This window comes from Dermacentor albipictus, chromosome 8 (genome assembly GCF_038994185.2).
Source record: "Dermacentor albipictus isolate Rhodes 1998 colony chromosome 8, USDA_Dalb.pri_finalv2, whole genome shotgun sequence".
Classification (NCBI taxonomy): domain Eukaryota; kingdom Metazoa; phylum Arthropoda; class Arachnida; order Ixodida; family Ixodidae; genus Dermacentor; species Dermacentor albipictus.
Window position 1 is genome coordinate 55,416,473 of NC_091828.1, and position 16,420 is coordinate 55,432,892.

The window sequence follows — 16,420 nt, forward strand, 5'->3', positions numbered from 1 at the left end:
CCTCGTGTAGTCCTGCCCACGGCCTCGCAACGAATGCGTGGTTTATTAAGACGAGTAAGGCGATACGAGACGTAGACTAAACAGCAAGCGACAGGTGGTAGTTTAGACATCGCCAAGTAATTGACCTGGTACTGGCACTTTTCTTTTCGCTCACTGAGAATGTCGAACAATCTTGCTGAACGCGTAAGACAGAACGTTGCAGTATATATACGCAATCCTTATCTTGAACAATCGTACGAGTTTATGTCACGAGACGATCACGCGGACATCTTCAGCGACTGCACTAGCGTCTTGTATTTTGTGAAACGAATGAGAAGGTGCATTCAGCTACTGCATTTCTCGCGACATTATGCATTACCAATTTTTGTACGTGCGGCAATTGTTGATATCAACAATACGAGTGTGCTGACATATTTAAATGTAGCTTGTGCCACGAACAGTTAGATAGTTGTAACCTCGGTAACATTCGCTCATTGCATTTTTCACAGCCCATTGGAAACGTTTAGCGCTGTTTTAGCCCATATTCACGCTCGTGCTCGCTGCCACGCTTTCCACATAGCAGGTTATACTTATGCTTTAATACCCTTTGTATCTGTTCTCCAAGGTACAATGAGTATTTGTGCGAAGTCCTTGTAGGCTATGCAGAATTGCAGCATGTGCTTCTATCATGCTATTGAATATCTTTCTACCACTCTTGCTAAAGATCAAGTGAGCTGCACTTCGCGCAAATATGAAAAGGAGCGCAAGATTTCCATGTAATGCCGGATATACGAGTTCCTTTTGCTTCACTGAAATAAATAAATAAAGTTCGATTTCGGTTTTTTCAACGCGGCAACTATACGCCGAAGGCAGATTCAGCTGTAGCAGAAGGCAGATTCGAAGCTATCTGTCCACAGGGACCGTTGTTTGCCCCAAAAATACACCCTCCTTTCACATTTTGTTTCATACACTGTGTTAAGTAACTATATGTTGATTAAATCGATTAAAACACCATCACTGTGTGCACTACTATCCGGGTCTGTATCTATATCAATTAACGACAAAGAATGAGTGATATCGACGCTCGTAAAAGAACAGTGGTTATGATGGCGTGTGGGTAAATATTTATTCGCAATGCAAACGGCAGCTATGTCAGTGGCAGCGCTGCCGCGATAGGCAAAATTTACATATTTGTATTTGTCAGCACAACTTAGAAGGGGCATTAGTTTTAGTTACGTGAATGTCTACTAAATGATAAATTGTACCTGGTGAATAGTGCACGTGAACTCCAGAACAACTTGATATTTGGCATAGTTTGGCTTGGCTTGACGTTGATAACGTGAGAGAAATGGAACTACTCTGCTCCTTTTTTTGTTTTTTAACGTTCCTTACGTTGCGCAAAGCATAATAATGTATGCGAACACTTTTCTGCTCAGTTAGAGCGTGCTAGTGCCTTTGAAATCACATCAGTAAAATCTTCAATTACGGCTTTAAGTACCCAATACAAGTTTTGCGCCGGATAACGAAAGAATAATCACCAGATTCACAGGTAATACCGTTCGGTCATTGAACGCACACAAATAATTGCTATGGTTTAACACTTACAATGATGTGTAAATAAAGCTTACCTTCGCGTTCACCCAAGGAGATGAGATGGCGAGAAGTATCAGACCGGAGAATGGGCCCGAAGCCGAGGAGTACAAGGAAACAAACAGCTACAAAAAAGTACGAAACAAACAAGAAAATTCGATCAATGCATAAAATGCTAAGCTTTAGATGCTCTTACAATGAATGGACTGCTGAAAATATGTAACCGAGATGAACTGTCTAACGTACACTGTGATGCCTACTTAAACTGCCAGCCATGTGCACTGTTCGTGAATGCATCACTCAGTTATTCGAACGGCATCATCTGCCGTTTATACATAAAAAACTAAATCATGGGGTTTCACTTGCCAAAACCACGATCTGATTATGGGGCACGCCGTAGGGGGGACTCCACAAATTTGGACCACCTGAGCTTCTTTAACGTGCACCCAAATCTAAGTACAGAGGTGTTCTCGTATTTCGCGCCCATAGAAATGCGGCCGCCATGGCCAGGATTCGATTCCACAACCTCTGATCAGCAGCCCAACGCCACAGCCACTAAGCAGCCACGGCAGGTTAGTTTACACATACGCTATTGTGTTTTGAGGCAAATTCACTAACATTCTAAGCACACTCACAAAGGTTCTTTATCTTATCAGAATAAATGCTGCGAAATTTTCTGCATTTTTCGCGTGTTACGCCAATACCACCTCACGAGTAATCTGTGTACTAAATGTTTCAGCAAGTATACATAACTTTTAAAGCTGAACCGCAGTCTCACTTCCGATAAAATATCGCACAAAGATAGCATCTTGTAGTGAGTCCAGTTTAGTACCGTCTTGCGATCGTTACTTAACGTGCTTCAAATTTAGTCCAGAGCCCCTTAGTATGGCACATCTCATAATCGGATCGTAGCTGTGGGACGTGAAACCTCAAAATTTAGTTTTTAGTTTGTTTCTTTTGCACCACAACGGAAGTCAGCTTCGTTTGCAGTAGCGACGATAATAAAATGGGTTCGTGCAGAACACCGTGAAACGCGATTTTCCTTTATTGCAGACAGATGGCGCCACCGCTTCCTCAGCAGCAAAATTTATTAAGTGCAGTCCGCAACAGACAAGGCACAGTTCGGCTTTGTGCTGAACTAAACTTCTAAACTAAAACTAAAATTTTAGCAAACCTTGCAGCAAACTGAACCCAGTGAGAAATGCTACCGATGTGCGAAGTTTGCGCGGAAATCAGCGAGTAGTTTAGGCTGGAGAGCCGCGTATAACTGGGCTCATTGAGGTGGCGTCCGAATCTACGCCCCATCGGCGGATTTCTTTAGATAGGAAAACCAGATCTCGAAGGTGATGCGTTTGCTGGCTGCGCACGCGGGAAGCGATTTAGAAGGCGGAAAGACGTCGTGGACGCCATATCTCGTACGACCCCTATTGGTGGAACGGTGAGTGTATGCGGAGAGTTTTCAGGAAGAGGCGTTTTCAACCCTAAGGTGTTCCATCGCCGGGGTCGACGAAATTATCTGAGCGTTTGATAAACAGAAAAGGCAACGAAAATTTGCAGACTGCTAAGCACGCAGCTACGCCATTCACCTTCACTACCTTTGTAAACGACGTGGGTATCCCGCTCCCTACGCTTGTACGCAAACACGTCACGTACGTAAGGCACCATTATGCGCGCGCTAATTTTCATGATTACGGCATCATCATTATAACTAACTGTGCGTTCGTTATAAGTGAGTACAACTGCGTTATAGAGATAGCAAAGCATATATCGTGCCTCTATTCTGGCAACAATAATTAGGCGAAAGGCTCGCCCACAGCCATTCTTTGTGGCTGATGCGTAAGATGAACACGAAATAGACACCTAAGTATGACTTACTCTTCAAATTTGGTACTGACAAGCTAATACTTGTTGAGAACCAAAATTCAAAGAAAACGTCAAGTGAGCACTGCAAAAGCATCGTTCAAATTTGGAGAATTTATAAATTTCAGGAAACCGGTCTAATTAATGGGCGGATCGCGCATATTCATCGCCAGTGCGCATGCCGCTTTTGGAGAGCACTCTGAAATACTCTTAGTGCAACCCAGACAGCGCGCAGCTGTTTGCTAAAGCTTAGATGTTTGAGGCTTCTGACATCCATGACACGGGCTGAACTGAATATCTGCCGCAACCCGTAACTGTAGCTCCGTCGCTATCAAGTTTTGCTCCCTAGAACAAGGCCGCGGGTTACGCCGCGTTAGATTTCCATGCAAACGGAATGTAAGAACGCTCAAGTCATTAGATTCAGCTGCACGCTAAAAAATACCAAGTCGTCAAAATTACTCCGGAGGTCTGGCCTATGGCTTCCTTCATAACCAATTCAGCAGTTTGCGAACGTTACTCTTGACCTTCCCCAGTGCAGGGTAGCAAATCAGGATCTCTTCCGCTTAACCCCCCTGCCTCTACCAGCCCGTTTCTCTCTCTCTCTCTCTGGACCTCAAACATCAGAGTTTAGAAAAATTGTCGGGCTACATAAAAAATTAAATTGTAGGGTTTCGTGCTGAAAAACCAGCACCTGTTTGTTTGTGACGCCGTAGCAGAGAACTCGCATTAATTTTGACCACCTGCCTTTGTTTACCGGGCACCTAAATATGAGTAGACAAGCGTTTTCTCGTTGTCGCGGCCATAGAAATGCGCCGGTAACGGCCTCTATTGAACCCAAGGCGTCTAGCTCAGAAGCACGACGCCATACCCACTAAACTACCGCGGCGGCTTAATTGTCGTGCCTTCTTTGGGTAAGGTTGCATTACTCCCTCATAATCGTATCTTGCTGATGAAGCAGCGCACTGACACGGACACAGTGAAGAAAAACAGGAAAGATCATCATATCTTGCTTCACCAGCAAGATATGATGATCACTCACCAACTAGCCCAACTTTCCACTTTACCGAACTCCCTCATAAGATGGCCGTTGGCTAACGCAAACTTAAGCAGGATAATTTGCGCTAGCACTGTCCTGCCGATCTGATTAGAACAACTTCAACAGGCCAGTTGTTGCAGAGTGTGTGTTGGACTGGGAATATTCTCAGGCTTCCAATATGTAATGTGCAAAGATGGAACGAAAAGGAAGCCGCTGGCAATGCGGTCACCTGTCAGCTGTAATAGCTTGCACGTACCCTTGTAGCTGTGCCAAGAAATGGTACTGCGATGGCAAATAGGGTCATTATGGTGCCGCTTGCCAATGCTAAAAAGAAAATTTTATTGCGAATTAATAACTATGCTACGTGACTGGGTGATCTTCGGTGCTTTTCTACGATGCTCATAAATAGAGATAACGCGCAGAGAAAGAAACCGAAACCATCCTAAAATTAAAACAGCAGGAGTTACCTAAATAAACATAGAATAATTTTTCAGACACCTAGTGTTTAGGCCAACTGAATATTGACATTTGCTACATGAACTTGCACCTTGGGCATGACTCGGGTTATCCCTAAAATTGACTGAGAATGGCATGCAACATTACAGTTGCACGCTGTTCACAACTATGGACTTCACGCCTGCATTACGAAAACATCTACAGTTTTCTTGCAGGCATTTCAATAGTTTCTCTGCCATGAATGCGGGTGTTGCTGCAAACAAGCTGTTATTTCCTTATCTAAGGCTAGCAACAAAATATTCTGCAGCAGACAGCCCACATTTAGCATCATCTTGCAAGCAAGTAAAATTGAGCGAAAGGCAGCGATAATGGGTGTTACGCAGCGAATTATTTGAACTTGGCAAATTCATTGCGGTTAAAGATAGTTATCTTCATACGCAATGAATTCGCCAAGTTCAAATAATTCGGCGGGAAAAGGAGGGGGGGGAATGGGATTTAGTTACGTTAACGAGGCTATCGAGACTTCCCTGCATGCTCAGCGTCATTATTATACACGAGCACAAGAGACACGCAAACCAAAAATTACGCTAGCAATGACTACGGATGACTTAGTTCCTCATACCCTAGACCACTATACGATTGATTGTGGCGTTATTTCGATAATAAATGTTGGAAAACTCGACACCGGCATGGCTTCTGTTTCGAGTTATGCAAGTGCATAAATATCAGCGAAGCCACTCATACTTAGAATTGCCCTTTTTAATGATGTTCAGGGTATTTTGTTGTAACAAAGATCATAAACTAAATGACGAGTGCAGACTTTCCGTATTAGCTCATGTTCTGTCCTCTAACTACCTCCTAAATGACCAGAACGTGCGCGTATAAAGTACCAAACTGCTGCAATAAACTTGCACGAATTAGGGCAGTTGCTTGAGCTAGTTGGTAATTCATGATAAAAAAAATGTACAGCGCGAAGGACAAGGACTGCGATAGACGACATGTGTATGTCCTCTACCGCAGTCTTTGTCCTTCGCGCCGTACGTTATTTTTGAACTTGCACGAGTTTAAAATTTTTTTCAATACCGTATCGACTTGCTGAAGAACCCAGCTTGAATGTGTTCAGGATTGATGCTAATCTAAATTATATGACTTTTGAGCCGCAGTCGTCACCAATATGAAAGGGAATAGCAAATATGTTTTAAACGGCAATAATTCGTGATTGATAGGTTCAAATCTTGAAGTTGATACATAAGAATAGATTTTCCTGCCGAACGTTGAGTCTCATTGAACGTTTCGTATGTCGGGCATGTGTGTTAATCTCCTGTGGGCGTTTGAAAAACAATTAGGCATTCGCTTTAATTTTGATAACGACTGTATGGCCCACAAGAACGCAATAAAAGCCATACTGAAAAGCTTATCGCCTTTCATAGAGTTTACACGTCACATTTAATGCAATTCGAACCGATCATCTCTCTCTTCACACGAAGCCATTGCCATTGGGGCAAAGAAGCGGATACTAATCCTTTTCTGAGCTGCAGAGGCTAGTAAGATAGCGCATGATTGTAAGCTGTGCACGAAAGCGTCCGTCTGACTCAACATAATCGTTCTAAGGCGCGTACACCCGCACAATATATTGACAGGTTTTGACCTTACTGACCCGTGGGTACAAAGTGTTCCCTTGCCTGGTCTCACGAAATAACAGTCTGTCTTTTTAAAATAAACATACACTGTTACAAACGTTATGGCGAACTGCAGTTCCGGCCTAGAAAATGGACCGATCGTATGATTTTTGTTCATCACGCTTTCTTTCCAGAACGGAATGGCATAAGGCATGGAAAATAGAAACACATATTCATGGTCATAAACCTATGATCGAATAAACCTTCTCCCACTTTCACTCCGACCTTGGACTATAACAAAACACATGCAATAACGTCTGCAATGAAGCAAGTTAAAAAAAAATCAGGTACAAAAAAGCCACTCGAGGGTTTCACCATTAAGCCAACCCATATTTGGTTCCTCGATTGATCTCGAGGCAAAAAACAGCAATACAGCCTCATTTTGATCACGGGCTCCAATAGCCTTCGGTGTGCGAAACGCTGAACCACTGCACGCAAGCGAACTTTTCTGGCGGAAAGATAGTCCACATAAGCTAGCTATACGAGCGCTCTAAAGATGACGTTGGTTTAATGTTCATTTCCACGCCGTACTAGCTTTGTTCAGGCTAAAAGATAATAGAGAATTCGTCAGAAAAAATTGATGACTGAGGTCGCAAACATTTATGCCACAAGCGCGCCGCTCATAAACTTACTCTAGGCCTTGACAGAGTGGATCCCTCGGCTATCTACGCAAAACTGCCGCCATTTCTGGAGGTCACGAATGCAAGCAGAAAATGTTTCATGCGGGATTCTGTTCCGCACGTCAGATACCGCATTTCCGACAGCTGCCATATCTTCGTGACGCTTCTCTATTTACGACAATTTTACATTGCAAGCAAGCATAAATAACACGGTGAGAGGTCGGGTAGTTATGGGAGATGTGTTGGACCAGCAGTACGGTGTCTGGCTCAGTATTCCTGAATTGATGGAGCTGCGTGAGGACTTGCGTTGTGGTGCAAGAACGACTGCCCGGATGGCGCCGCCGCAGTTGCTTTGCGCAAGCGTTTTACCTGTCAGTGTAGAAGTCTTGGTTTATTTTATTTGTCCTCAGGTTGGTTTCATGGTGCGCGAAGCCTCAATCATTAAAAAAGTGCTATCAACGTTGTCTTTGTTTAGGACACTTCCCTTTCTGCGACAGAGGTGCTATGAGGTCTATTAGCTCGTCAATCGGTGATTTCTCGCTCCGCTTTAGGGTCATGCTGGCAGTACAAAATTGCGTCTCCTTAAGAGGTAGCAAAGTTGGAATGACACCCAAAACTTGTGGTGTCATTCAAAGACACCGCTTCTCCATTGTTCTTCGTCATCATTTACTGGCTATGACAGGAAGGTTTTTCCGTTCTTTCACTCGCGTGACGTCCGAGCAAACGATCCCGCAAGCGTTACTGTGAGTTGGTAAGTAGAGCTTCGCCGCCTAGTGAGTTCAACTGCAGACCCTTCTGAGGTCATGTCCACTCTGACCGCATGCCAAGTGGCTCAATAACTGCAATTTCTTGAGTTTGAATACTAAAAAAAAATAAAATGTCCTGGCATTTGTCGACAAAGAGCACACTTGCACTGTTACATTGTCCTTCCACAACGGATTAGGCACACTCTGAAAAAATGATAGCATCAATTGTAGTTATAGCAGCTGTCGTGCAGTGTCTATGGTTTCTTACTTTAGTGTTTGAGTCCTTGTTCTGTACTGTTAAAGACGCCTAGAATATCTGTAAATTGCCTCAGATACTGTGTGTTTTTGTAAAAGAAGGCCGACGAAAATTCTTATAGCGGTTTCGAATTCCTTCATCAGCGAGATGCACTGGATACCAGTACATGCGAAGTGGCGCTGAAACGAATCATTAACTTCAATAACGATTAACTTCGCACTCACTTGGTAACAACTGCAATCTATCCGTCTAATCGAACTGCACTCCCGAGATTTGCAACATGTAAACGATGGTTCGGAAAATATTTCGGATTACCTAGAAGACGCATCACGTTCGCGGCTGTCCTGTCGCTCATGTTGACATACGGTGAGACGACGTCGATGTAGAATGTGGCCGCATGGGAGTTGACGATTGACGACACCGTGCTGCACGACAACAAAAACATGATGAATGATCTGCGCATCACGATGTACATATTTTAAGGGGACCCTAAAGAAAAAGATTACGTTGAGATAGATCCAAACATTAAGCTTGTTTAATGACCAATTTGTCATTCGCAGCGAGAACTCGGCTTTTGTTAGCTAGAATACGACGAAAGTGAAAAGTCGGAGTGTCGCCATCTGTTGTACACTATGGTACCTGTCACGTGACGCCAGCACTCGCCGATTCACGGAGATCGACATAGAGGGAGGTCCCGTGGAGATTACGTGAACTCGTCCGTTTGGTGCGCATGGTTCAACTTGACCAGCAGCAGCGCGACATTTGGTGGCAATTTTCCACGCAGCAACTGTTATATTGGTACACAGAAAATTACGCTATATACTTCTCTACGAATAATATATTGTTCTAACCTGGCGTAATATTTTCCTTGGGCGTCCCTTTAAGGGTGGCAGGCGTGGGTTCCGCAGTGACAGAACTTGCACTAGGCGATCAATACAATTATTGCACTTGCACTAGGCGACCAATAACAATTATTTTAATGATCCCGGCAGCTTCCTCCACTCTGACAGTGCCATGCCGAGGTGGCTCAGTAGTTATGGGATTCCTGGGCTGAGCGCAAGGCTATGGTGCTTATTGACGGCAGTGTCGACCGTATTCTTACGGAAGTGCAAAACAAGCCTGTATTCTCGCGAAAAGTACAAAATCAATCCGTGCTTATTCCACAACCAGTTTCTGCTTAGTTTTTCTTACAACTCAAGGATCACGGCGAGCCGACCTAGTTGGAATCGATTCATCGTGGAATATTGCGCTACGGAAGCGAGGACAAAGAAAGCTACGAAAAGAAAGCGCTCGTCCTTGTGTATCTCTCCTTGTGCCTTTTTGTTTAGCGCAAAGTATCACGATCTTTTATAACTCACGCGTTACTGCAGGGCGTAACACCATGTCACTTACTTATCAACGCTCTATTGAAGTCCGCAAAATCTTTGCCCTATGGGATGGCAGGAGGCAACGCACAGTAAATAAATATTCATACCTCAATACAAGGATCTTGCTTACGGCAGATTCACGTAAAATCGACATGATCCTATAGCTGTCGACATGATCATTCCGGTGGATGTAAGAGCATTAGTGTTGCAGTGCTGTTAGTAAGTGAGATTCCACTTCGCCTACATAACGAGGAAACCTGTCCGTCTCCTAAAGCGAATCACTATAAAGAAACTAATGTATAAGACATTCTCTATGAAGGCTTTCTTGAAATATTGGTGATGATCGAATAAATGCCATCTCTAGAGCCACATGTAGAGGCGACTTGGTGCATTGTAGACATCACGAATATTCCCATTTGGCGAAAATTTACTGCCAAACGCGCCACATCGCCGTTGCGTTTCGGTGGTCGCGTGAGGCGCCTTCTGCTGGGGCGTTCCTTCAACGACCGAAATGCCACCGATCTGTGAGGGCTCATGCACTGACGTCACGCAACACAGACAGATAACCAGTCAATGACTTCATAAGGCAGATAAGGAATGATGAGGGACATATGGGTCTCATCACGGTTGATAAAGGATCGACGCGGATGGATAAGTAGCTAAAGAGCGATTCAGTTCAGTTAAGTTATTCTTCACCACAAAAAAAGGAAAAATGGTGACCAGAAGAAGGGCTTATATTGGTCGGATCAATTCTGAGATCGTTAATTAGCACTGATGACGGTTGATAAGGGTCCGAATAAGTAGGATAAGGTTGAGAAGGACCAATAAAGGTTGATAAGGGTCGTATCATGTCCAATGAGGTTTATAGGGACCGGTAATGGTTAGTAAGGTTCGGATCAATTGCGTTAAGTTTGATACCGACCAATAAGGGTTAACAAGAGTCGAGTTGTGTTTCACAAGGTTGATAATGGTTGGATCTAGTCTTATAAGGTTGATAACGACTGATAAGGGTTGATACGCTTTATACTGGTGGGATCAGGTTTCATAAGATTGATAATGACAATGGACTGCACGGAGATGAGCTAGTGGCACAGTGCTTACGCATAGTTAGGAACTCCCAGCGGAGTTTCTGCGTGAATGCTTTTCATTCGGTCGCGTCGTTTTCCATTTAGGGAGAATATCCGATGAAGAGTTCACATCCCCTGGTAAAGAGCTTGGCTTAAGGCACTGAGAGGCGGGGATACATGTAACAGCCACGACACATGCTAAGCGAAGCTCGAACTATCAACTTCTATATTCTTGCAAACCTCCGTTTTTTTTTATGGCGTGAGACTGAACGTATTCCTACCACATCCACAGATGCGCGCCACCGTTTTGTCCGTGTGGCCTTAGAAATGGATGGGTCGACGATAATTCGTCTGGCCGGAAGGAGGCATAATGAAAAGGTACAAGAGAGAAATGCCGACCAAGAATGATAAGGTTTAAAAACTTAAAGATGTTTCGACTTCCGTACGGAAGCCTTGCTCACAAAAAGGTTGCTCGACGAGACGAGCTTATGTACGTTTTCGTAAGTAACCGAGACACCTAGCGTACGCAGGTGGCTGATTGCCATCATTCCTGCTCAGCGTTTCTTTTTTTCGTAGTCTGGATAACAAGCTCTTCCAGATACTGACGGAAACACCAGTTTCTCTCGCGATTACGCTCACCTTGTCCCAGTCAACCTCATGATTAAAAGTTGCCACGTGTACCGCAAGTGCACTGGAGACGGCATTCTTCTTTCTTACGTCATTCCTATGGTCTTTCAGCCGTCTTTAAAAGTTTCCTCTCTCGCCGATATAAACATACTCACAGTCTGCGCAGGGAATTCCGTAAACAACGCCTGCAAAGTTTTCTTTATTGAGACGGTCCTTCACGTGCACCAGCTCGTGCTTCAGCTTGCGGGAACATGTGCCACGAGTACGTGAAATCACCGCAGAACCCGTACCAAGGCCTCACTGACCCCCGGCACGCTGTGACGTCGGCTGCGTGGGCCCGGGGTCACGCCGTGCGCGACGAAGCGCCATTGCGTGTGCGCCGTTCTAGGGAATAAATAAAACTAGCGGGATACCCGCAACTGGAAAGTTTGGAACGCATCTTGAACAGGTCAGATGCATGGTCAACTTCGCTGGAGCAAATCCTATGTGCTCTTTCGATCAGGGAAGAGGCAACTGAGCGTTTGTTTCAGGCCGGGGGCCCTACAACGGAATACTATTCCAATATGTGTTCATTCCAATCTCCTGACGTCAAATTTGCGTAACCACCAACGCAAGCATCGGGCGGTCATCTGCAGGGTTGTCTGAACAGAACAATCAAACTATCTTCTCGTTCATAGGAGGTCACTTTTGTTTGCTTGAAAAACCAATAACACTTCCTACACTGAGCGACTTGTCTTATCTAATTGGCTGACAAGATGCGTGGAGCACGCTAAAGTGCAGAGAAATCAGACGGGGCAGAGCCACTGCACTGAAATTGGCAACCGGATGAAGAGAGTGGTGCCGACTTCTGCGATTGGTCCGCGTTCCCTTACTTAGCTTGCGCTGGCTGGCCTAAAATCACGGCGGCATGTAATGGAAGCTTAAGAATGATGCTAAAACGGATCCTCAGCAAAGAAGACCTGGCAGAACGAGGCCATAAACGTGCCGAAAGTGCTGGAAAACGTCACAGAGGCACGCAAAAACGTTTATTATAAACATATAAACCCAGGCTCTCCAGCAGGTGCGAGTAGCCAGTGCCTGAGCGATCGGCGGCAGCCATCTTTGTTCTTTTCGGAACGGGGCAGCCTGTGGCTATTCAGAAGGTAATTCAGTTTTGTTCGGCATATTAATGCATCTTTAACGCGTATACGTCACATTGACGCGGTGAGTTTTTGCGGTTTTGTGACGTCGAGTGACAGGCAGGTCAAGTCGGTGCAGGCCGAAAACTTTTGACCAATAGCCGAGCGCTAATTGTGAAAAGGCGTCGAATCAAAAATAACCCTTTTTATTTTGTTAGGTCAATTCATCCATAATCAGTGTGTTCACGTCATGTCAGACGGGGAGCTATCGTGGTGTTAGTGACGTCGCGTGACAGACAGGTGAAGTGGGGGTGGTCCAAAAAAATTTTGACCTATCGCGGAGGTCTGATTGCAGAATTGGAGTAGAAAAGTTTGGAATAGTTTTACCATATAGCGCCCCAGGTAAAGCAAACCGCGAAAACTCCTGATTTGATATGACGTGTTGACACTGATTATACCTTATTATACTTAACAAAACAAACATATTTCTGATTTCACTCTTTTTTCGCCATTGGTCCTCAGTTATCGGTGAAATGTCTGTCCAGGCTGCGCCTACTTCAGCTGTCTATCAAGCAACGTCACAAAACCACGAAAACTCAGCCCGTCCAAGTGGCGGGTGCGCACTAAATATGCAATGTAGCCAACTAAACTGATTTTTCTTTTAGGAATAGCCGGCCACTGCGCCTTTCTGAAAGGAATAAATTTTGAATACACACTGATTGATCTGGCACTGGCTACTCGAAGCTGCCGGACAGAATGGATTTCTCTGCATATACTAACAATTTTTACAGGGCGCTATAATATCGTAGAGCACTTCCTGCAGGTATCCGACATCGATCTGCTAACTCTTGTTGCTGAGAATCCGTTTTAACTGCATTTTTAGAGTACCGTTGGCCGATGCCGCGATTTTGGACCAGCCACCGCAAGCTCGGCAAGTGGAAGCGGACCAATCGCAGGCGCCAGCACCACCCTCTTATCCGCTTATATAATTTCACTGCGCTAGCACACACCCACCGCAAACCTCTCCACCTCTGCACGCTCCACGCGTCTGGCCAGCCAATTACATAAGAAAAACAAGTCAAGGTTGGTAATGCTATTTGTTTTGAAAGCAAGCAAAGCTTTCTTCCTATAAATAAGGCGATAGCTTTACCGGGCTGTTCAAACAAGGCTGCGGTTCACCACCTCATGTTTGCGTAAGTTTGAGTCCAGAGATTGGAATAGACTCAGAATGAAATAGGTTTGCGTCATACGGCCGCATGTCTGCTAAGTTCTTTAATGTCGCCCCATACCTTCTATGGTTGGAGAATGACATTCAAAACATAGCTCATTCGAGAACTCCAATATTGTACAGTCATGAGGCGACAAAAGTTTAAATTGTGGAGTTTTATCTGCCAAAACTACTTTCTGATTATGGGGGAAAACACGGGGAAGGCGGGAGATGGTAATTCAAGACGATGAGCAAAACGAGCACAAGGTGAAAGCAGCGGCCAACGAAGCAAGACCCTTGAAGAAGGCAAGTGGACTTGTCTTCGTTCAAAGCGACATATGCTTCGCCTTCAAGAAGGCAAGTCCACTTGTCGAAACGTTGGCCCCTGCTTTCACCTTGTTCTCGTTTTGATCACTTTCTGATTATGATGCACGCTGTATTCGGAGGGCTCCAGAAATTTTGACTTCCTGGGGTTCTTTAACGTGCATCTAAATCTAGGGAAACAGGTGGTTTCACATTTTGCCCCCATCAAAATGCGGCCACCGTGGCCGGGATTCGATCCCGCGATCTTGTGCTCAGCAGCCCAATATCATAGCCACTGAGAAAGCACGGCGGGTGCACCCAAATATTGTGAAATTTAGAAATGCGTAAGAAAGTAAACGCTTTATACCACGCGAAATAACTCGCATATAATTATATCTGTGGTATCGCTCACTTACTCACTGTCATACTAAGTCAATCTGATGCTGAGTGCCTGAAGTATTAGGGCAAGTATTTGGAAGTTTACTGCGTTCTGCACGTGGCTGGGGTCAGTTTTACAGAAGATTTACCACGTGGAACATTGATATCAAGCTCACTGGCATAGACTAAGGTCATACTGCGCTTCTGCAATAATCAATGTTTTCCAACCCTTAATTTTTGAAACAAACCACACGCGTGGTCTACGCGTTCTTCATTCAGTGTAAGGATAACGAGCGAGAATTGCGAGATAGAAAAGCGCTGCTTTAAGTACAGCAAAAAAATTTAGCTTAGTTTCCTGTCCGCGTCTGTAAACGTGGCTTTAATTTGCCTCACTCACCTTGTCGAAGCCCCGAGCAGTCCTGCCAGGAATAACCCCCGGAGCACTGCGACATCAGTAAGCCTCTCTCGCATGTAATATGGAACAATCTTAAACAAAAAATACACAGGAACAGAAAAAGATATTAACAAACTCCAATTGTAAGTAGAAAAGAGCTAGGCTGCAGCGGTTCACGAATATCTGAAGTGCAGTCTGCGTGAGCAGAAACCCGAATGAGTGCTTTTGTGATATCTATGGTGTCTACCTGCATCCCTATAGTGTTTCATTGCGACTTTGGAGCGTGCGTAGAGTAGCTTATAATTTAATTCAGTGCCTTGAAACGAAAATTACTTATGCCGTACCGCACCGCGCTTGGTAAGAGTCGTGAAGCAAAAGAATTCACATGGAATGCATACAATAAATAGGTGTCGATGGTTTTAGTAGACGAATTTTTAAATATATTGCATACAACATAGGTGCCTAATGTTTCGGAGTGATCCCGTATATGACTATGGTTCATGCCATTTAGTCCGAATGCTACAAACATACATTGCTGTTGGTTACTCTTGGGTTTATGCTTTTATCGGCCCGAGGTATTTAAATATAACAGAAACAATACTTTCTGCGCCTTTGTGCTTTCCTGTTTCGTTTTTGGTTAAGAGAAATCCCGCAAGATGTAGAAAACCACCTCACTGAGGCACAAAAGCTAACACACTCCATGTTAAGTAATGGCCCATCTGTAATTTGTATATTTGATGATGCGTCTCGCCAATAGTCCAACCCCAAGGAATGCTTGCGGGGGGCTTCGAGTAAGGCAATGATGAAGGGCCAGGAACTACGAAGAATGCAGGAATTTTAAGGCAATTAGCTTTGTTATCTATCTATCTATCTATCTATCTATCTATCTATCTATCTATCTATCTATCTATCTATCTATCTATCTATCTATCTATCTATCTATCTATCTATCTATCTATCTATCTATCTATCTATCTATCTATCTATCTATTTCTGTTGATGTGGCCTCTCACGCCGACCAAGTGGCCCAAGTTGCCTGAGCCACTCGGTACGGGCTCACAGTTGTGATGCCGTCGTGGTCATTTCACCGTTGTTATTCCAGCTTTGCGCTATCGTCTTCAGACAGGCCTCTTGATACAGTCGTGGTCATACACTTGTCGTCATACTAGTTATCCTTATAGCGCTGCCATGCCACCGTGGTCATAGCGTCGTCGTCATACACTTGTCGTTCTGTATTTTTCGTCATACTATCGCTGTTATGTCATCGAGGTGCTGCTGTACCATCAGTCATCGTCTTCTAACTTTATCCACCCACTCTCGCCATGCCGCGCTCGTCATACAGGCTTCGTGACGCAGTGGTCGTCTTGCAGTTGTCGTTATACACTGGTCGTAGTTTCATTGTCATCATACCGTTGCTGTGGCGTTGTTGTCAATGCGTCCTCGCTATACAGTAGTCGTCGTGCACTGGTTGTCATATCATCGTTGTGATGCCGCAACAGTTGTTCCATCGTCGTCATTATAAGTTCGTGATCTCACGTTGCCGTTTTACTATCTCCATTACTTGGGTAACGTCATCCGATTATCATCATATCGTCACAGTCACACTGCCTACGTCGATCCATACACATTATTTCCTCTTCGTCATTCTGTCATTCGTGACATGCCGCCATTGTAATGTCATCCTTTTCATTGCATCGTCACCAGAACATCGCTATCATACATCTCTTGTCAAACCGT

At 44.5% G+C, this 16,420-nt stretch overlaps 1 protein-coding gene across 4 annotated transcripts in view; it reads right to left on the minus strand.

The window, feature by feature from the left end:
- LOC135921739 (sodium/iodide cotransporter-like) overlaps positions 1-16,420 on the minus strand; it is a 95,173-nt gene that overhangs the window by 4,803 nt on the left and 73,950 nt on the right. Inside the window, exons 9-12 of one of the 4 annotated variants that reach the window (XR_011507936.1) lie at positions 14,687-14,732; positions 8,538-8,647; positions 4,722-4,789; positions 1,636-1,694 (exon numbers count right to left, since the gene is read on the minus strand). Coding sequence is in view for 3 of the 4 variants with exons in the window: in XM_070523443.1 (XP_070379544.1) it covers positions 1,608-1,694; positions 4,722-4,789; positions 8,538-8,647 (265 nt within the window). In the remaining variant the exon portion in view is untranslated. Of the gene's footprint in view, positions 1-1,607; positions 1,695-4,721; positions 4,790-8,537; positions 8,648-14,686; positions 14,733-16,420 lie in introns of those variants that run through there. The other 3 variants (XM_070523443.1, XM_070523445.1, XM_070523444.1) reach the window with 3 other exon arrangements.